Source organism: Trichinella spiralis (assembly GCF_000181795.1).
Source record: "Trichinella spiralis strain ISS 195 chromosome Unknown Scfld4, whole genome shotgun sequence".
NCBI classification, from domain to species: domain Eukaryota; kingdom Metazoa; phylum Nematoda; class Enoplea; order Trichinellida; family Trichinellidae; genus Trichinella; species Trichinella spiralis.
The window spans coordinates 6294219-6313986 of record NW_003526943.1 but is presented as its reverse complement, the minus strand read 5'-3'; the positions used below and the strand labels follow the sequence as shown (position 1 = coordinate 6313986).

At 32.6% G+C, this 19768-nt stretch overlaps 5 protein-coding genes across 5 annotated transcripts; 3 read left to right on the top strand and 2 right to left on the bottom strand.

The window, feature by feature from the left end:
• Window positions 1-142: 142 nt before the first annotated feature.
• Window positions 143-3276, bottom strand: Tsp_01559 (putative BRCA1 domain protein). Its single transcript, XM_003377315.1, has 14 exons — window positions 3223-3276; window positions 3051-3171; window positions 2832-3000; window positions 2108-2770; window positions 1891-2045; window positions 1690-1809; window positions 1406-1626; window positions 1252-1353; window positions 1023-1196; window positions 817-951; window positions 715-765; window positions 507-636; window positions 312-411; window positions 143-248 (listed from the first exon to the last, which is right to left on the bottom strand). Exons 1-14 carry the CDS (start codon window positions 3274-3276, stop codon window positions 143-145), a joined length of 2301 nt encoding a protein of 766 aa, XP_003377363.1.
• Window positions 3277-5104: 1828 nt separating this feature from the next.
• On the top strand, window positions 5105-8865 carry Tsp_01560 (40S ribosomal protein S6). Its single transcript, XM_003377314.1, has 8 exons — window positions 5105-5221; window positions 5508-5629; window positions 5663-5825; window positions 7090-7221; window positions 7277-7487; window positions 8090-8239; window positions 8321-8478; window positions 8536-8865. The coding sequence occupies exons 1-8, from the start codon at window positions 5105-5107 to the stop codon at window positions 8863-8865; spliced, it is 1383 nt and encodes a 460-aa protein (XP_003377362.1).
• A 178-nt stretch (window positions 8866-9043) lies between these two features.
• On the bottom strand, window positions 9044-10210 carry Tsp_01561 (conserved hypothetical protein). The gene is given in 3 exon segments (XM_003377313.1): window positions 9044-9156; window positions 9171-9707; window positions 10057-10210. The coding sequence occupies 3 exon segments, from the start codon at window positions 10208-10210 to the stop codon at window positions 9044-9046; spliced, it is 804 nt and encodes a 267-aa protein (XP_003377361.1).
• Window positions 10211-12766: 2556 nt separating this feature from the next.
• On the top strand, window positions 12767-15953 carry Tsp_01562 (hypothetical protein). The gene is made up of 7 exons (XM_003377312.1): window positions 12767-12826; window positions 13188-13396; window positions 13770-13805; window positions 14552-14585; window positions 14771-14953; window positions 15184-15396; window positions 15852-15953. The coding sequence occupies exons 1-7, from the start codon at window positions 12767-12769 to the stop codon at window positions 15951-15953; spliced, it is 837 nt and encodes a 278-aa protein (XP_003377360.1).
• A 642-nt stretch (window positions 15954-16595) lies between these two features.
• Tsp_01563 (piggyBac transposable element-derived protein 3) lies at window positions 16596-17222 on the top strand. Its single transcript, XM_003377311.1, has one exon. The coding sequence runs from the start codon at window positions 16596-16598 to the stop codon at window positions 17220-17222; it is 627 nt and encodes a 208-aa protein (XP_003377359.1).
• The last annotated feature ends 2546 nt before the right edge of the window (window positions 17223-19768 follow it).

Sequence of the window (19768 nt, the reverse complement as noted above, 5' to 3'; positions counted from 1 at the left end):
CTTATGTTCGAACTTTGCATTTTCATTGTCATTATTCAATTCAAATAAATAAATAAATTCAGAAACAAAAACGACAAGTTGTTATTCATTTATTCATATTCAATAAACACTGTCCAACAAAAATTTAGAGCTACTGTTCAAATCAAATGTCCAGCAAAAATCCGAAACGTCGAACTACAGCATCTTGTACTTGTTCATGCATTGAATTGAAAACACCATTCAACGATTTCCTTTCGCGAGCTGCTTGCCTGAAATTATTAATTATCAAATTAATATACTGCTTGGAAGAGAATTGTGCAATTATTTTTTACCTGAGTAATTTCAAAAGTGATTCCACTTTTTCCAAATACAACGCATCGACCAGTTTCAAAAGGTAACTCTTCACGTATGAGATATCAGCACTATTTGGAACTGAACAAAAAAATATTTCTTTATTAATTTTCTTTTTGTTTTTCTTATTAAAAATATGAATTTAATTGACAAATGTGCAAAAATTGAAAATTTACTCTCATTCTGCAATGCCCACGAATAAATGAGCGTTTTGCATTTTTCATAATTTTCTTTGTCAATTACTTCGAATACATTATTTGGTTTCGAAATCACAGACGACGACGACGATGACTTGTTTGCTGCATTCTAAATTGATTAATTAATTAATTAATTAATTATACGTCGTTGTGCAATTTTTCAATAAATCAATAAAAGAAACCATACTGTAGGCATATCATTCGCTATTGTCGTTCGCTTCAAATTTATCGCACACGACTGAAATGATGTTTTTTATTATAAAATTTAAAATTACCGTCCAACACCTACAGGCTGTTCTTTAACTGGCGTGATGTCTTTATCACACTGTTTGGTCGGCTGCTTCAAGAATGCTTTCATCAGTGAATTGGAATTTTCCTCTTTCGTCTGTTGTAAATTTTTTAACTTTTTAACCGACAACGCAATCTTAATTCGCAAGCAAAAAAATATGCACAAATTAAATTACGATATATAAAAATTAGATATAATTTCAATACCCCTCGTATGTCAGATACGGTAGCATTGAATTGTTTGAAAAGATTTAAAACTTCTTTAGCAATGCTGTTCGCATCGGATGTGTAGTTGGCCAAAGCGACCGAATGGGAAACTGTATTGCAAATTCCATGGCCCATGTATTTTTTGGTTTCCACTGAAGCCTCAGGCGCACGAATCTGAAACAACGGTGAAATAAATCTATTTTAACAAGGAAAATTTTCCCTGAAATACCATCAATTTCAACGTGATATGTTTCGCTTCGACTTGATTGTCAACCATTCGTTTAGCCAACTCTTCGCTCTGCTTTTCCAAAAAACCGTGAGCATCTTTCAACTGAAATTGAATGATAATTTTTTTCATTTTCACCAAAACAATACTAACATACTGTATTAAATCGAATCCCATAATTGACATTGCAGCTGATCGATTTTCGGTCAATTTCCGCCTTCAGGCAACTATCGTCACGTCCTAGAGCTTTCTGGTAAAAAGCTGTGGCAGTCTTTTTACCAAAATCACGTTGCAACTGGCCCAGATCGACTTGCAGCAAATCTTCACAAGTGAAAATATTCCTTTCAGACAATTTTTGCCAAATGTGCACACCAACACCTAAAATGGGAAAAAAAGATTACTGTCTTCAATAAGATTTGAATTAAAGTTTTTCAAAAATACCGGGCAAATCTGCAACTTTAGTTGCTTTCATGAATTGGGATACTTCTGCTTTTAGAACTTGAAATTGTCCATTTGGCTTGGCAACTTTCGTAGCAAGTCTGGCAACGAGCTTGTTCGTACCTGCAATGTGTATTTATTTTTCTTAATTAAAGTAAATCAAAAAGAAAAAGAAGAAGAAGAAGAAGAATATCCCGTGTTCACCTATTCCAACAGATGCAGTACAGCCGGTTGTTTTGAAAATTTCCTCCCTGATGAAGCTGGCAAACTGCAATGGTCGAACGCCAGTATTCAAGCACAATTCTTTCAAATCAACAAACATTTCATCGCAGCTAACAGCTTCCAAATCTCGAGTATATCTGATAAATAAATATAATCGTTGAGTACAATAAAACTTAATTTACCCAAAACAATATCTCACTTTGCAATCAACGAATAAATCGTTTGCGAAATTTCAGCGTATCTTTCGAAATCGTAAGAGATGGTTTTCAAATTTGGACAAAGCTCCAACGCGCTACCAAGTCGCATGCCGTTGCGAACGCCGCACATTCTGGCCTCATAATTGCAGGAAGCAATTTCGGCCCAAGAATCCAACTCAACCGCTTGATCCGAATGATTGGAATGAGCTACAGCCACAGGTTTGCCTCTTAGCAGGGGATAATTTTGCAAGCTTGCAGAGACGAAAAAACAATCCATGTCCAAATGCATGATATAGCTTTGCTGCTCTTGCGTGTCAGTCGGCGTTGAAGAGCAACAAGGTTCCATTTTCAAAATCGAATTGATCAACTCTTGACGATTTTCATCAAAAGTATCCACTTGACAAGTTTGCAACTGTTGCACGAAGGATTTCATTTTTTGAGCCGTTGTCGAAATGAAATGCAATCTTGAATGTTTGTAGAAAGTTTCAAAATAATTCGAATAATCTGTACAGTCAACGTGACGACGCTTTGCCTGACGCTGCCTCGCATCCAAATCCTCTGCACCGGGTTTCATTACTAAGTCACTTTTTATTTTGCCGTCCAAATTCGAACCACCAAAATACAATCTGTAATCATTCTCCGGCAACAGTCGACCAGCAGCAATACTGAAGTTGGAATTCTGTTTTCATTGAAAAGCATTCCAAAAAATAACACACTTACTATTACCTATCCAATATCCAATCTGGTTTCATTATTTTTTCACTTCCAACTAATTTCTTTATTTTCACATGTGGCAGAACAGAAGCAATTACATGAGTAATTTTCATACTCTGGTATAAATCGTATTTTCCTCCATATTCCAAAATGAGCCGTTTCAACTGATCAGCAGGCGGATCTGAACTGAATTATCGCCACAACTGTTTCTATTTAAACTAAATCACCAACCTGTGTAACCATTCACATATACCGATATGCCGGCGAAAATATTTTTCTTCGGTTCGCTCTGGAAATCACTTTCTTCAAACTGTTTAGCCAATTTCTCTTTCTTTGAACTCATATAATCACTCTGTAAAAATTAATCACAAATTACAGTTTAATTAAAAGCATCATTTCTTACCCATCCTTTCCATTCGCTTTCTTTACGATGATTCGATTCGTCCTCACTGTCCATCGTATCAATTTATTTCACTGCCATTAAATATTTTTTAAATAACAAATATTTGAACAAAACATATCTTGCGTTGTAAACATTGTTAAAGTGTCAGTTCATAAAGCTTTCATTAACCAATTTATAGAATTAAGCCTGCGAAAAATGTATTTTAAGTAAATAATCAATTATTTCATTTTTCGTCATTGTCATAAAGACGCTAAAATGTATTAACGTATACATTGAAATATTACAAAAATATGCAACACGCCCAGGAACACGTATAGAACTTTTATTACAAAGACAATACAACAAATTAGTCAAAACTCATAAACAATTGCCAAATCACACACAAACACACGCCGAACGACTAAACTCGCCGACTCGGTACATATAGTATATTACAGTACAAATCTGAAAATTAAGTTGTCAGTTGAATATTGTCTACATTGCCGTGCACTACATTGTCATCTCCATTGACGAAAAACGTCCCATGCCATTAGAAATGGAATTTTCTGTTCCAGAAGCTGCAGGCAGTCACATCTTTTTGCAGTCTTTTAATTCATCGACAAGAATTAAAACGCCTTATTCATATTCACCGTAACGCATTTTCAACTTGGCTGTTGACTGAATGAAGAATGGATTCCAACGGCGCATAATCAAGAGACAAATTGAAATCATTTTCATAGGGCTTTATCCGTGACAATGTTCAGAGGAATGAAAAAACTCATCTTGGATTAACAGTCCGAGAAGAGTTTTTTCGAATGCGTAGGATCGCATTTACGAGCACTTTCATTCCAGATTCATTTGATTCAGGAACAAGTACTGCAGTGCGAAGTTCGCTAAAAGTGATAACACTGGATTGCAGGTCCATCTTCAGTTGATGTTTTTGAACAGGAAAATGTTTTCGATTTTGTTTTCCTCTTCCTTTTCTTTCTCGTATTTCATATTCTCTTGTGTTCGACAATAAACCATATCCTCGTACGAGGACGAAACCATAAGTAATTTCTCACCAAATTGTATGGGTAGTTTGTCACACTTCAGCATTTTGCTCGTGTAAGGACCATTGTAAGGAATCATCGAATTATCGATGGCTAACGTTCTGAAGAAATATGAACGACTGTTCATATATACGTATAACGTCACCAAATTGTATGGGTACTTTGTCACACTTCAGCATTTTGTTCGTGTAAGGACCATTGTAAGGAATCATCGAATTAACGATGGTTAACGTTCTGAAAAAATATGAACGACTGTTCATATATACGTATAACGCTCTCTATTGCTTCCTTTTTGTCTTCTGCCTCGAGTTTCGAGTTATTAACCAAGTGAAAATACCGCTTAAGTCGAATAAAGCGGTTTCGGTTTATAACTCACGAAACAATACGTACACGTGTGTGTCTTCAGCTGAGCTGCAAAATAAATTTTCATTTGTGTCCTACCCACTCAGCAGAAGAAGATAAAAAAACTGCATGTTGTCCTCTCAATTAACCGCAATAGCGCTTCCTTTCTGTAAGGCGAACTGTCTTGTCTTCTGAAGAAAGAATTCAAATGAAACAACTCGATGCGATTCACTGACAAAAGCTGTGGTGCTGTTTGAGTTCGACTCTCGGGTGAGCTCGTTACGATGTTCTTGGTTCTCGAGTTCCCTTTTTCACAAAGGCAGCTGCTGTGTCTTCTTTGTCTATTCCATAATGGATAACTTCATCCAATAAATCTTCATTGATATATTATTCGTCGGTTAGATTTCCATTTTCAGTTGGATAGCTTATCATGACAAAAAACTGCACGTTGTCCTCTCCAATAACCGCAGTAGCGCTTATCTTTCTTTTCGTAAGGCATATTGTCTACTATGAAAACAACAAGTCAAACTACATTCACACAAATCGCAAAATCACAAACGAACAACAAACAGCTATACTCGCCAACTCGACATTACAGTATATTACCGTATTTACATGAAAATAAAGTTGTTGGTTAAATAATTCGCTATAAATATTATCATTTCAACATATTTAGTTTGTTGAATAAGAAACATATTTTTCATAGCTTTAAATTGAATAAATTTGGTCTTGAAGTTGTATGCTAACATGCAATATCACTGCTTGGTTCACAATTCGTGTCTGGGCACTAATTGCTTGAGCTTTTCTGTGAACATCATGTTTACTTTTGTTTATAATTACTTTATAAAAGTGCCTGAAAACTGAAGCAAATAAATTAATTCGTATAAATTCTTACCTGCCTATTTTTTTCAGATAAAACAGTGTAACGGACCTTCCGTCACAGCAGGCGGGTCGGCCACCGCTTTGTTGTTCTCGGGCGGGTCGTCACCGTCCGAGTTGACCTTTCGGCATCATATTCTTCTTAAGGAAGACATGTAAGGTGAATGATTTACAAAACGAACATCCAGCAATCGCTTCAAACCATCACAAAAAATGTTAACACGATCGATCGCTCACCAACACCGCACACCACCAATACCTGGCATCTGTCTTCCACGTGATACCGTACTCTGCTACCGATTGTCAGGTCCAAATGTGCCTGCTACGGTAGCCGAGTCCTACATTGCCGTGGTTCATGATCTGCTTTGCCTTTCCTGATCTTCCTCCATTGACTCTGGAATATAACAGGCGTCATCAACTAGCCTGCACTGTTATAACAGTATCATTTTTTGAAGAAATTCCAAAATAACTCTGTGCAATTGCCCAGTACTTTAAATATTATTTTTAAAAAAATTTCGTACATATTTTACTTTTTTCTATTGTTAATGATTTAATTTATCATTGATAATTGCAGTATTTAATTAAGTTATAGTTTACGGTTAATTTATACATTTTATACGGAATTGCCAAAAAATAAAAATTGTCATGACTAATGCATCATATTTTAAATTTTCAGCTAAACTTTTTTCATGAATGTATTTAATGAATACTGCAGAAAAGGGGTAGAAAATGAAATAACTAAAGCATTGTAACAGAATGAAAAAAAAGGAAAGCGACTAATTATTAAGTAAAATAAATATTTCTGAGACTGATTTAACCGGTTTAACTTTTTTTATTTTTCAACTCACAGCTAGTTGTTTAAAATGGGGATGGCATAATTGCTTTTAATACCTGATTGCTGTAACTACAGTATTATTCCAACTCGACGTTCAGTGGGTTGTTATAGCGTTGGTAGTGAGAAAAGATTTTTGTTAAGTTTTTTCGTATTCGAATCATAAAATTCAGTATTATTATATATTATATTACATTACATTGCATTATATGAATTTCTTCATCGGTTGTAGTTTTGATGTTATATAGCGCCTGTTTTCGTTATTATTTTTAACAGTGTATTTATTATTATTTATTAATTATGCTTTTTAAAGAAATGTATTATAGCTTCATTGAACATTATACTTTATATTCACCTTCTTGACGTCTGGCTGGTGGATACTTTACTTTTTAACGAATTTATTATTTGTTAAATGCCAAATTATATTTTAAAATTTCAATCCTTATTTTGTTTTCATACAAATGATGTTTTTGTCATTTAAATTAAAAATTAGCACTTTTTATTTATCTAGGTTGTGTGAAGATTTTCATTTGTTCTATAAGAAAGTGTCAAGAAAAGTGGCGTGATGAAGGTAAATGTATTTTTATCAGTTTGTCTGTTTTTCATCGTTATTTGTAAATTGCAAATTTTTAATATAATCACACTTCTGTATTTTAATTCAAAAAATTTGTTTTTGTACAGGTTTAAATGATTGGTGAAATAGAATTTTCGAAATATTTTTTTCTTATATTTATTTTGCGTTTTTCATTTAAAATATCGTTTATCAAGTGAATTTATTTTTAGTTGAACGTTGCCTATCCGGTAACGGCTTGTCAAAAAACTTTTGAAATAGATGATGAAAGAAAGTTGCGGATTTTTTACGATAAACGGATGGGGCAAGAAGTGGATATGTCTTCTATTGATGACCAGTGGAAAGTACGTTTGTCGAATGTTGTGAGTTTGAAAACATTTTATCCCGCGTTTTGTGTAGGGTTACATTGCGAAAATTAGCGGCGGCAACGACAAGCAAGGCTTTCCAATGAAGCAGGGGGTTTTGACTAATCAGCGTGTGCGACTTCTGTTGCGCAAAGGTCACTCGTGCTACCGTCCACGGCGTGACGGTGAAAGAAGAAGAAAATCCGTGCGAGGATGCATCGTTGATGGAAACCTATCAGTTTTGAATTTGGTGATTGTTAAAAAGGGTAATGTACGGATTGTTTTTTAAGTAGAAAATTTAATTCTTCCACAGCATGCATTTTAAAGAATGTAAAGTTTGTAACATGAACGGAGCATAATTTTGTTTTAAATAATATAAATGTTTGTTTTTCTTATTGAAATTTAAAATTATTTGAATAGATTTTATGACTTGGGATTTAATTTATTTCACAGTTGAAATGCTGCATGTGTCAGTTTAAATATATAATAATTTTTAGCAGCGGTGGATGGATTATTCTTTTTTTCAGTTTTATGGATGTGTAATGTAATAATTTTATCTTGCATATTAGTGCATGCTGTTTTACCATTACGAATTTTATTTTGAATAATTGTGAAATTATGTTCTCGTGTTAATGTTTTGCATGTGAATAAGTAAGTACTTGTTTGTCGAATAAGATTATTTGCAGCAGTGTTTTTATGTGATAAATTTTACTCTGTGATAAGGAGAACAGTTGTTCTGTAGCATGAATGTAAAAAGTTGATGATAGTGGCAGGATTTTCTTTTTCAGAATTGAAGTGTAACCAAGTGTTGATCGTGAAAATTTATATTAAGCATATTTAATAAATGTAAATTTTTTGAAATTTTCAGGTGAAGGCGACGTGGAAGGTTTAACGGATAAAAGTATTCCTCGACCGCTTGGACCGAAACGCGCGTCGAAAATCCGTAAACTTTTCAACTTGAGCTATGAAGATGATGTACGGAAATACGTTGTTCGTCGCGAGTTGCCCGCTAAAGATGGTACTTTACTTTTTTTGTTTTATTTTTTAAATAATTTTGCTTATTTTAATGCAAATATATGTAAATTATGCACAAAATCAGGCAAGAAAGCAAGATCGAAAGCGCCGAAAATTCAGCGTCTCATAACTCCGCGTGTTCTGCAACGAAGACGTCATCGCTTGGCTCTGAAACGTCGTCGTGCTATCAAGAGACGAGAACAAGCTTTGGAATACCATAAACTGTTAGCGCAGCGTCAAAAGGTGTGACACGATTGGTTTGTTTCATTATTTTATTATTGTAATTATTTTGCAATGCAGGAAAAAGCAATGGAAAAACGGGCTGCCAGACGATCTGCCAGTTTACGATCCAGCGCTTCGAAATCCATCACTGAAAGTTCCTCTATGAAAAAGTCCCCAATGCCGGCCAAGAGCAAGATCGCCAGCAAAGTTGCCGTACCTGGACCGAAAGTCGTCGAAAAGAAAGGCAAATTACAAAAAGGTCAAGCTGCAGTGAAGCCAAAAGCAGGAACGCCAGCGAAGTCCAAAACCCAGGCAAAGCCGACCGCTACTGCTACTGCTGCTGCTGGCAAAACGACTGCTGCAAAGAAGATGATCGCCAAGAAAACCAAATCTGCAGGCAAAAAATGATTGCCCAAAGTATATGTAAATTCTGATTGAGCAGAATAAAGGTTTTTTGAAGGTGATTTTAATTCTGTTTGGAAAAGTGTTGCGCAATGAAAGAGAAAGATGGGCGGACGTTGAACTTTTATTTCATTTGTGTGTTGGAATTTTGTCTTTTCACTGGTTGACATTTTTGGTAATCAAATTATACGCGCCAACGACAAAATAGCCAACCACGGACACAGTCCAAAGGTGATGACTGATCATTGGATTGTTGTTGTTGATCGTCATGTGCACCATCAACGTGATCGGTATACTCTGCAAAATGACACCGATTGCAACGAATATGGCCGTTTGTTTAAGCATTGACTGTTTGCGCATGGCTTGATATTGGAATATTTCATCTTGGCATTTTCTTTTGTTGTATTTGAAATAGCAAATTGTCAACAAGCATACAAAAGCGCTCAAATATCCGCTGATCGCCACCAGGCCATAATAATACTGTGCCGTTGGCTCGCCGAGCACATCTTCATAATAGCAGCAAAGTGAAACTAAGATATTTTTTCGTCGAAACGACAAAAGCCACAAAACGGCAGCGTTACTTAAAGCGATCATCGATATAACGGTAATGATCCAGGATGCGTTCAGTTTGTGCACTTTGCAATGACTGTGATAAAATAGAACGTTGACAAAATCTACAAACGCCAACATGAATACTGAAAGATGCATCAGCGGTTCAGCAAATGAAAATAATGTGATGTGCGGATAGTACACGATGCAATTGAAAGCATTTGTATAATATTGATCACAATTGGATGACATTTTTATTGAATACGATATCATATGCGATAAACTGTTCAGCGATGTGCCTAAAATATATGCTGAAAACAAATTTATGCAGATAATTTATCTCTTGTCAGTTTTCAAATCACAGTGACATTTTAATAATTTTTTTTAATACTAATCTTAAAATTGTACTTTTTGAATCAGATAGTTTTAATAGTAAACCAAAATTTGTAAATTTTTCAATTGAATTTGCAAATTTGTTTCCATAGATGCTTGAATAATTAAATATATTTTTAAATTTTAGAATAGACAAAAAATATGTGCATGATCATAATTATTTATCATTAATATTGAATTTCATTATTATTTATTTTTATTATGCAATAAATGTGACGAACAGACTAACTAGCAAGTGCGATTTTCCAAGCATACCGGCAATAAGTTTGTCCGAGGTGTTCTTCACGTTGCGCACTTTCAATGCAAACCAAACACTGTTCAACAAAGTCGACAACAAACCAAAAAATATATTTATCGTTCGTAAAATATGCAAATACTGGAAATTTTTATCCTTCAACATGGCGATCATTTATGTGCCCTAATGATGTACAATAACAATCATAATTCGAATCCTAATGACGATTAATAAGCAATAAAGATATTGCAGTTGTCAAGTCATTGTTGGTCACAACGTAACAAGTGGCATGTTGTGGTTAAATAATTTTGCTTGCGAATAGCCAATCCAAGCGGATGGCGAATAGCCGTGATTGATTTTTCACACGAATTGTCAAGTAATTAACACAACTAAATCAGTATGTTCAAATTTCTTTTCATGATATCATTACCAAGCATTTTAATGCGTAGATTATTTGCATAAAATTGTTTTTCTTTGAATTCATAAGAATATTGTCGTATAAAACCACCCGAGACAACGCTGGGCATTATTTGATTTTGGGCAGCAAAATTTAATAAATGCATTTTGAAATTGAAATGCCAAAAAAGCGTCGAGCAAATTGCTACTTCTATTGTCAGTTTTAATAATTAAGCGATATTTCAGTTACCACCTAAAAGTTGCTCATTTCAAATCTCTGTTTTCATTCAAATTTTATTCCAATTAACATTACATCTGTGATAATTGAAACTAAACAACTGCTTTTGTATAAATTTTACAGTCAAATTTATAATTATCAAGGTTAAATAATTTTGATTTCAATACACGCATTTCACTAAATACACACTGAAGCTTTGAAATAATATATCATTTTGGAATTATCCATTTAAATTGCTTGAAATATTCAAAGAATAATGAATGATTAATAATTATTTAAGGTCCAGTTTTTGATTTGTAAAATGTTTTGTTTTTAAAATGTTCGCTTATATATTATTCTGAAAATCACCTTTGCATTTATTTATCTGTTTGTATCAGTGAATAAAATGTAGTAAATAAAAAATTATGCATAACTTTAAACAAGTAATTAATTATAATTATGGGCTAATTGTAACATTTGTAGATGTGTCTGCTAAGTTGTGATTTAATTGTAAAGGTAGTATGAAAATATTAAGTGCAGCATTTTCTCATTTGCACTTTGATTCATGCTTTTTTTCTTATTTAAATACTTTTTACGAACTGGTTGATCTTCATTTGAATTATTTTTTAACGCAAGTTGTGCTGATGCACAAATTTTAGAATTATCATAAATACACCTGTGACAGGCAGTTCTTCATCTTCAAGCTATATAAAGGCTTTATTATGAAAACTATTATCTAAATATCCAAAATCTTTATTCAAAAGGAATCCTGTCTTTTGTAGCAATTCTAATAGCAAAACTTCATTTTCTTGACCAAAAAATGTGTACTGCAATTAAGTAAGGAAATTGTGATTTCAAACTGAATCTATTACTATCTGCTTAAATGCTGAATTAATAAATTACAAAGACATCAGTACAATTATTAGAATGATGCTATTTTATATAAGAAAGTATGATCGTGTGTGTAGTTTTGCTCAAAATCCAGCTAAGCTCTAACTTTTTGCAATTGTATAAATATTATTCAATATAATTTGATTATCAGTCACTGAATTTATGTACATATTTTAAAATTCCTTTATTCCTTTATTTCATTTTATTTATTTTAATTTTACTTTTAAAATGCACCAATTTCAATCTTTATTATATTTATTAATATATTACTGATTATATTTTTTGGTGATTTTAAAGTTTTCCATATCAGGCATGTTTGTGCTTTTGCATTATTACATTAAACTTAATGTTTATAAATTGCAATCAAGTGCATTCAGAAAACTTCCTATGTGATAAATATTCATTTTGATTGTTATTAAAATTCGAACAAACATGAAAGTTTACCAATTTGGCCTTCTACTTTTTTTTGATTAATTAACAAGCAATGAATTTAATTTTGCTAATCTGGCTCTGTGATAATTCAAAATAATTAAAGTAGTAAAAATTAATTTTCTTCGAAAAGAAATTTTTCATTGAATTATTCGCTTGCAATAGCAGCTAGGCTGGTGAAGAAAATGGTGGATATTTGAACAGCTAAACAAATATTAATTACAGAAGACTTGCAAATTATTTCCACAGTAGAGAAAGAGAATTTAGCACCTACCTTTTTCAGCTTAAGATGCTAATTAAATTAAAAGATATTAGCGAAATTTAGCAAACAATGTTCGAGTAAAAATTGCACAAATCAAACAAATTCGCAAAGTGATTTCAAATTAGAATGACAATAATAAGTCAAATTATAATGGAATTACATAGCAATTCATACAAGAGAAAACAACCATGTGCAAAATGGAAGAAATTTTTGTTCATTTGTTTGCATAATTTATTCAAGTTAAACATTTAAACAACTTCATCAAGTTAAACAACTTTTCAGTCACTCTCGTTTATATATGTATGAGCATTTCTGTGCATGGCAAGTCATTACAGTGAAGTATATCAAAGATAAAAGCCAGCTTCAAAGAAAGAAAATGCTAATTAAAGTGGTGTTGTTCATTGTTTGCTACACTAGAAGTGGAAAAGCTGTAAACAAACTGCTGGACTTCGATATTGCTGTACAAGATTGGGTGAATGAGAATTTCATTTCAAGTCTTTACTATTTGTTTTTTGAAAGAATTTCGACGGTCAAAATGACCAACTTATATTCATCCGAAATAATATTGCACCTCTCGAACTGCTCCAGAAGTGAGGTAAATTCTTCAATTAAAAAAAAATTTTTTACTTTAAACAAAATTCTACCCAATTCCATTCATGTTAAACAGTCAATCATTTGCAGTAAGTTTCATAAAAATTATAAAAGTAAATAAGTGATCAGATAAATAAAAGTAGAATTTTTGACAGTTTAACTTTCATTTCATTAATCAAACCATTAATACAAAATAATAATTCAGTATTTTATCATAGATGCGTTGATAGTTTGTTTACTAAATTTTGCTTACTGCTATTTAAAAGTTTATCTTGTAACGACTTTACTTAGCGTACAGTCATGCTATTTATAGGATATAAAATTATTTTGTGAACTGCAATTATTTAGCATTTCATATTTTATAGATGCCATTATCCATGGTGCGTAAAACGAATGGATGCACTGAGCTATCTAAATATGATCCTGACTTCCAGCTCAAGTGTGTACTGCTTCATATTGGATTTCCACGTCTCACTGAAATCATTGATCAACCACTACACTGTTATAGCGCTGCCTTGACAGCACTGCAAGAAATTGATGATCTGGATCTATCTAGTTCTACTCTTTATAAAACGTTACAGATGACATTTTAGCAAATGCAACATAAAAGAAATAAGCTTTGCAACATTACTTGTTGCACTCTTTATCGATATGAATCAAGAAAATTAAAAAAAAAAGAATTTTTGAATAATAATAATAATAAAGTTCAAATCACAAAGTGTACAATAATCTATAGCCTGTAACCAGAAAATATAAAAGAATGTTATTTTTTAATATTGAAGCAGCAGCTGAAAGTCACTTAATAATATCTTATATCCCGCAAGTACATAACTTTAGAGCACTTTTCAGAATTAATACTTGCCATAATAGCAATGTTTGAAAATAATTTATCTGCTACCAGAAAGTGATTATTTTCATTCTTACTAAATTGTTTAATTGAACTACAGCGCCGTAGACTCACTATGCACTGCGTGGAAAAGACTGTAAAATTTTTCTTGTGGCAAACATAAGCAATTAAATATTTTTATATACTATTAAACCACAGGCTGTTCTGAAGCAATTTTAACCTCTGAAAGAAACGAAGATTTTGGGACAAAAAAAAATATGTAAATGTATATATTTTTTCCATTTTCCATATATATATATATTCCTGAAATAAAATCATGAATTAAATAATTTGATATAGTTATTAGAATTTTTAAATAAAAAGATAAAATTAACATACATGAAATTAAATTATTAAGAAGCATATGTACATCAGTAGAAAAAAGTAAAACTATTGAAAAAAAAGGAATTACCTTGACAGTAAATATCTTAATTACTTTAAAATTTATTTTTAGAACACTAAATTTTAGAATTAACACATTGATTTTTCCTTTGTTAAGAGTATTTCATTAACTATTCTTAGACATACAATTTTTTATAGAATAACAGATGATTTAAAAAATTTTACTTATTTCTTGAAAAAAATTCATGATTTTAAAAATAAGTTTACATTTGAAATGAAAATTAATATTTCAATTCATTTATATTTAGTAATTTCAGTTCTATAATTATGAATTCATAATTGAGAACAGTGAATCAATTCTGACATACAAATTTATGAAAATTATAAGAAAATAAACCTCATTTAGTATATTTATCTGCTCTGTGCATTTTCCAAAAATATTGATAATAAATTTAAAAATAGAATTTTGATTTATGTCAATGCAATTAGCAAATTATTCAGATTTACACATGGAATTTACATGAAAACAGTACAAGTAATTCACTTATTTACTTAAATTCATCGAATGTGAATTTGAGGATCGTCTTTTTTTGCATATATATACATTTATTCACATTTATTTCTTGTTATAAATGGACTCACCAAATCACGCTGCTCTTAAATTTTGTTAAAATGAGGTACATTTTAGCAATTTTAACATTTTATATCATCTGTGTTAAGAATTGCATTAATTACAATAATGAAGCATCAGAAGAATTTTTATTGGCTATCCAAGATTTATTGAACGCCAAATACATTAAAGGCAAATATTACATTGCCAAGGAAATGGAATCGACTGCTCTGTTACCTCCTTTTTTTTCTACGAAAATCAACTTCCAAGTTTCAAATTGTACTAGAAAACAAGTAACATTTTTAATTATTACTTCCATGTGAAATGTAATTTCCAATGATTAGACAATTATACATTATCAAATAAAAAATACCATCTTAATAATAATAATTCTTTTTGAACAATAATCTGCAAAGAACATTAAAAGCTTAACATATATTATATGAAAACAAAAACCATTATAAAAGGAAACTTCATTTCTTTTTTATTTCCATATTTTGTGGTTTTATGCTTTTTATTTCAGTTTCCGATTGACATGGTGCGCAAGAAAAATGGATGTTCTAGCACTGGTTCTACAAATGATGCAATAATTTGTACAGCACTTCACCGAGGATTGTATGTTCCTTTTCAGAAGTACATGGAACCACTGTTGCACTGTTACAAAGCAAACTCTTCTGAAACTTTCGAAGCTGAAAAGAAAATCTTTTTGCATTGGAAGCTTGCATATGCTAATTTAGTTTCTGGATTAGAATAATTTGTAACAAATTTACTTATATAACTCTTACATTTGTCAAACTGTATTATTTAAATGCAATAAGAACTCTTTAATGTAAATTTATACAAATATTAGTTTTAAATATTTCTCAATAAAAATCAAAACAGATTATCAAACATCAATCCAGATTTTTTGAAAAACTGCGCAGAAAAGTGCATCATTCATGATTATATATCATTGCAAGTTGAACACAATCAACTTGGAATATACTTTACAGCTGATGACTGGAATTGCCTGAAATAAATGAACAATAACGATTCGATAATAATGATAATTGATTAAAAAAATTTAAAAAATGCAAGATTAAATCATATTGAATTAATTTTACAACATACTTATGAGAAATACTTTAAAATTGCCTATGTTGGAAATCAAAGGCACTTTGTGCTATCTTCATTGTAAATCGTAACTTTTAGCTACGTAGAAATGATTACACTAATCTACAGTCGTTGCCAATCAACGAATGCAATCTTAACTGTTTAGATGCCAATGTTTCCTTTTGGGAACATGATATTTGAGGCCAAATATCTGTGTGAGGAGAAGGTTAACACACCCAATTTTTTTGTTGTTTAGATATTGTTGAGTTTTATTTCATAGTTCCATTCTGCTAAACTACAGCCACGGTTTCCTGAGATAATGGACCCCAAAATATGCTAATTTTCGACTTTTTTAACCTGTCTCGCTCTCAGTTCGTTTTCTATTTAAAAAATTGGTGTCAGCTGCATATAATTAACATGGAATGAAGAAGAAGAAGTTGTCTATCAAATAAATATTGTTTTATTATTTTATAACTAAGTGGCAGCTGACAGGTTGGTGGGAAAGTTTGATGTTCCCAAATGGGAATATTGGCGCTTGGCATTAATAAAAATCACGTATTCCACACCAAATCCTCTTTGAGTATAAGTACAGCTCGAGGTTGTTTTTTGGTCACAGCGAACATTAATGGTGAGATCTACACCTCTGTTCTAACAACTGACACATTCATTTGTTCCATCTTTCTCATTATTTGGTTGTTGTTGGAGACAGCTGTATCCAAGTTTCGGTCAACTTTGACCAAATGATGCAAGGCCTGTTTACAGCTGTCAGCTCAGTTGTCTCAGTTCCCATTTAGACTACAGCCCTACTGCCATTCTGTAAAGTTGTCGTTATTTGAGTTGGTGATGGCTTCGAGATTTCTCACGTTGGAAAACGCTATAGACTATTTAGAGACCTTACCCCCAGAAGACCAAATCAATGCAGAAGTTTGTCAGTTACCACCCTGTGAAGATGGCAACCTGACTGATGAGGAGCATATTGAGGAAGACGATTTAGATGAAGTGATGCCACTAGATGTCTGTGGTGGGGTAGACGTTACCGTGGATAGCGATCGAATTGTGAATGAAGACGACGTGACGACGAATAAAGGCTACGGGTACAATTCGAAATGCCAGAATACGCAACTGCCCCTTATGAAGCCGGAAGTAATAATGAAAAAATGCCGAGGATATTTCGAACATGCATGTGATGGAGAAATGTATGTGTGCCGATGGAATGACAACGCTGCAGTAACTATTGCATCCAATTATCATACACATTTTCTGGTTAAAACTGTAAAAGGATATTCGAAAGCTGAGAAGAAACATGTCGATATAACAGAGCCAAACATCATACGGCAGTACAACAAATATATGGGCGGTGTGAATGTGATGGACAAAGTGTTATCTAGTTATCGACCGAAATTCAGATCAAGAAAATGGTGGTGGAATTTATTTTCACATGCGTTGAATATGGCCGTAGTGGCAGCTTGAAAATTGCACATGGAGCTGCATACAGCAACCAATGACCGGCTGTCACATTTACAGTTCCGCCGGGAAATCACCATCCATTTATTGCACGCGAGGCCATTCGTAAGAAACCACCCAGGGCCACGGTCACACTTACCAATAAGACTCCGGACTTCGTACGGGCACTACCTCCAATCATGTGCCCAAGGACGATGTGCAGTTTGCCAAAGAAACTGCAGAAATGAATGTGTTCAGTGCAGAAAAAGGCAACACCGAAATTGTTTTCCGTCTTATCACGGCTTAGCATAATTTTATCAATATGTTTCTACTGTAGAAATAAATTTATATTATCCACAATGTGACGTGAAGTATGAAACCTTTAATATTGAATTATTGGTAAAATTGTTAAGCCCAAGTGCCAATGTTCACATGCCATACCACATGAACATACCAAAAAAGTGGGATGGTCCCACTTGGGCTCAATTTTGTTCCCATTCGGTCCCACTGTTCATTTATTGGTCGTTGTCCTCGCTATTTTATTAGTTCGTAATCTCGCTATTTTATTAGACCGTAAAGTCTTTTTCGTATTGGTTTTCCTTGTCTAATTGCTCATTGATTCAAATCTTTCCCTTGTGATTAGCTGTAATATTTTCTCATTTCATTGGTTCAAATATTCCATTTTGGATTACGTAACTTTAATAGCAGTGACGTAACATAAAAAATGGAAATATTATTTCAAAATTTTATTGTGTCTGTTTGAAGTTTCTTCATTCATTGAAATTTTGTTTATTTAAATATATAATTTGTGGTGAAGTTTATACTTTTTCATGATCAGCTTTCCCGAATAGAATTTTTATCTTTATTCTATATTTTATTGTACCAAAGTGACGTTATATCAAATGCGATAGTAATAATTCAGAAAAAACAATACAAAAAATAAGTTAAATGGTGATTTTTATTTTTCACTAGCCAACAGCACTAACAACAACAATAGTAAACAACATATCAGTGAACCACATTAACAAAGTGGTATCAGGGCGATATCAAAATTACAAATTATTGTTTGTGGATAAAGATTGACGCTAAGGACAGCCGCTTTGTTTATTGAAGTTTGAAAAATAAACTCTTATTTGCCAATATCTTCAACCGTACATAGCAACAGACTACTGGCACCAGCTTACTCGCCACAATGGCATGGATGGTAAAATACTATTGATATCATTGAGGTACAACCTTGAATGTACCATCCGTACCCCAAGTTTTTACGGTTGCCATCAGTCTATATAGGCCAGGTGCTCATCTACCCGGTAGGTTTCAACGTGATCTTTTCGATCGATCCCAGCCGGAACTTCTAAATCTGTCCACACTGAACCCCCGCAGCCTTCTTTATCTTATACCAAAATAAAGTAATTGTTAATAACTAGGAACACATGCTATACATTCAACGCATACTTTTGAACATCTCCAATATTTCTGTTTGCGGGCACGTTTTAATTTATATATCCTGCCTACCATACCACCGAATTGGACCAAATCCCGCAATGATTTGGTACAAGATGTAACTCAGGGACATCAGCCATAACAAGAAACAGAATAAAAAATGATTCGAATAACTCTGGAACGCAAAGCACTGAACGCAAACCCAACACAAAAAGTGAAAATAAATTGTACAGTTTTGAATTTCATTTTTAAATAACCATTTTTGCAACAATATTTAGTTTTCATTTTATATTTTATCTACAATCGAAGATCAACTTTTAATATTCCTTGTAGCACTAATGCTTTTTGTTGATACTGACAGAATAAAATTAATCACACACAAATAGCGCACGAATGCTAACATCGAAGAACGTGATGTCCACTGCAGAGTGAATTTGAAGCAGCTTTAACTGCTATTCTGCTTCGTGCTGTCCTTCGCTTCCTTTTTGCTTTCAAAGTGTTTTACACTCATTTATCTCAGTTCATCAAATAAATTACGTTTCAGCTAGCAATTAAATGAAATTTATGCATTAAATGCTTTTCCGTTTGTCAGAAAATATTCTGATGATTAACTAATGGCGATTGTAATACAATGGAAAAATCAACAAGTGATGAATTGTCCACAGCTGCAGTTGTCAGCTTAAACTAGGCATGGCAACTGCTAATTTGTTAGCATCGAATTACATTTTTGATTCCCGTTTGACTGTTCTATGAAAATCTTTCTTGTTAGCAATCAAAGAATTTTATTTTCAACTTCAGAAAGTTTTGACTTTTTTCATCAGTGTTATTGTTAAAAGTCGTATATTTTATTTAAATAGAAAATTAAAAATCTGCAATATTACTTACAAGTCAAAGAACAAATTTATTTATATATTTCGTGTAAATTGTAAACTTTATATTTCAACATCTGAAAAAACCGACTAGTGCGTTGGTGAACACTTAAATTGCCATCTGTTCTCATTTCCATTTGCAAGCTTTCAATGTATATTTCAATGATAACAAAATATTTAAACATTTCGCATCAAAAGCTGCGCCTATGATGTAGCTGATCTGTTTGATGTTGCATTTCAAATTACATTTGAACTTGGTTA

What these genes read in the sequence shown, in the direction of transcription:
- Tsp_01561 (XM_003377313.1), bottom strand. Translation starts at nt 10,210, where the DNA reads ATGATCGCCATGTTGAAGGATAAAAATTTCCAGTATTTGCATATTTTA. An exon ending in CTCGGACAAACTTATTGCCG is followed by an intron (nt 9,708 to 10,056) that starts GTATGCTTGGAA and finishes CATATATTTTAG; the next exon opens with GCACATCGCTGAACAGTTTA.
- Tsp_01562 (XM_003377312.1), top strand. Translation starts at nt 12,767, where the DNA reads ATGACCAACTTATATTCATCCGAAATAATATTGCACCTCTCGAACTGC. An exon ending in CAAATTGTACTAGAAAACAA is followed by an intron (nt 14,954 to 15,183) that starts GTAACATTTTTA and finishes TTTTTATTTCAG; the next exon opens with TTTCCGATTGACATGGTGCG. An exon ending in AGCTTGCATATGCTAATTTA is followed by an intron (nt 15,397 to 15,851) that starts GTTTCTGGATTA and finishes CGTAACTTTTAG; the next exon opens with CTACGTAGAAATGATTACAC.
- Tsp_01563 (XM_003377311.1), top strand. Translation starts at nt 16,596, where the DNA reads ATGGCTTCGAGATTTCTCACGTTGGAAAACGCTATAGACTATTTAGAG.
- Tsp_01559 (XM_003377315.1), bottom strand. Translation starts at nt 3,276, where the DNA reads ATGGACAGTGAGGACGAATCGAATCATCGTAAAGAAAGCGAATGGAAA. An exon ending in AAAGCGAATGGAAAGGATGG is followed by an intron (nt 3,172 to 3,222) that starts GTAAGAAATGAT and finishes TAATTTTTACAG; the next exon opens with AGTGATTATATGAGTTCAAA. An exon ending in ATATCACGTTGAAATTGATG is followed by an intron (nt 1,197 to 1,251) that starts GTATTTCAGGGA and finishes CCGTTGTTTCAG; the next exon opens with ATTCGTGCGCCTGAGGCTTC.
- Tsp_01560 (XM_003377314.1), top strand. Translation starts at nt 5,105, where the DNA reads ATGAAAACAACAAGTCAAACTACATTCACACAAATCGCAAAATCACAA. An exon ending in ATTCTTCTTAAGGAAGACAT is followed by an intron (nt 5,630 to 5,662) that starts GTAAGGTGAATG and finishes ACGAACATCCAG; the next exon opens with CAATCGCTTCAAACCATCAC. An exon ending in TGTTAGCGCAGCGTCAAAAG is followed by an intron (nt 8,479 to 8,535) that starts GTGTGACACGAT and finishes TTTGCAATGCAG; the next exon opens with GAAAAAGCAATGGAAAAACG.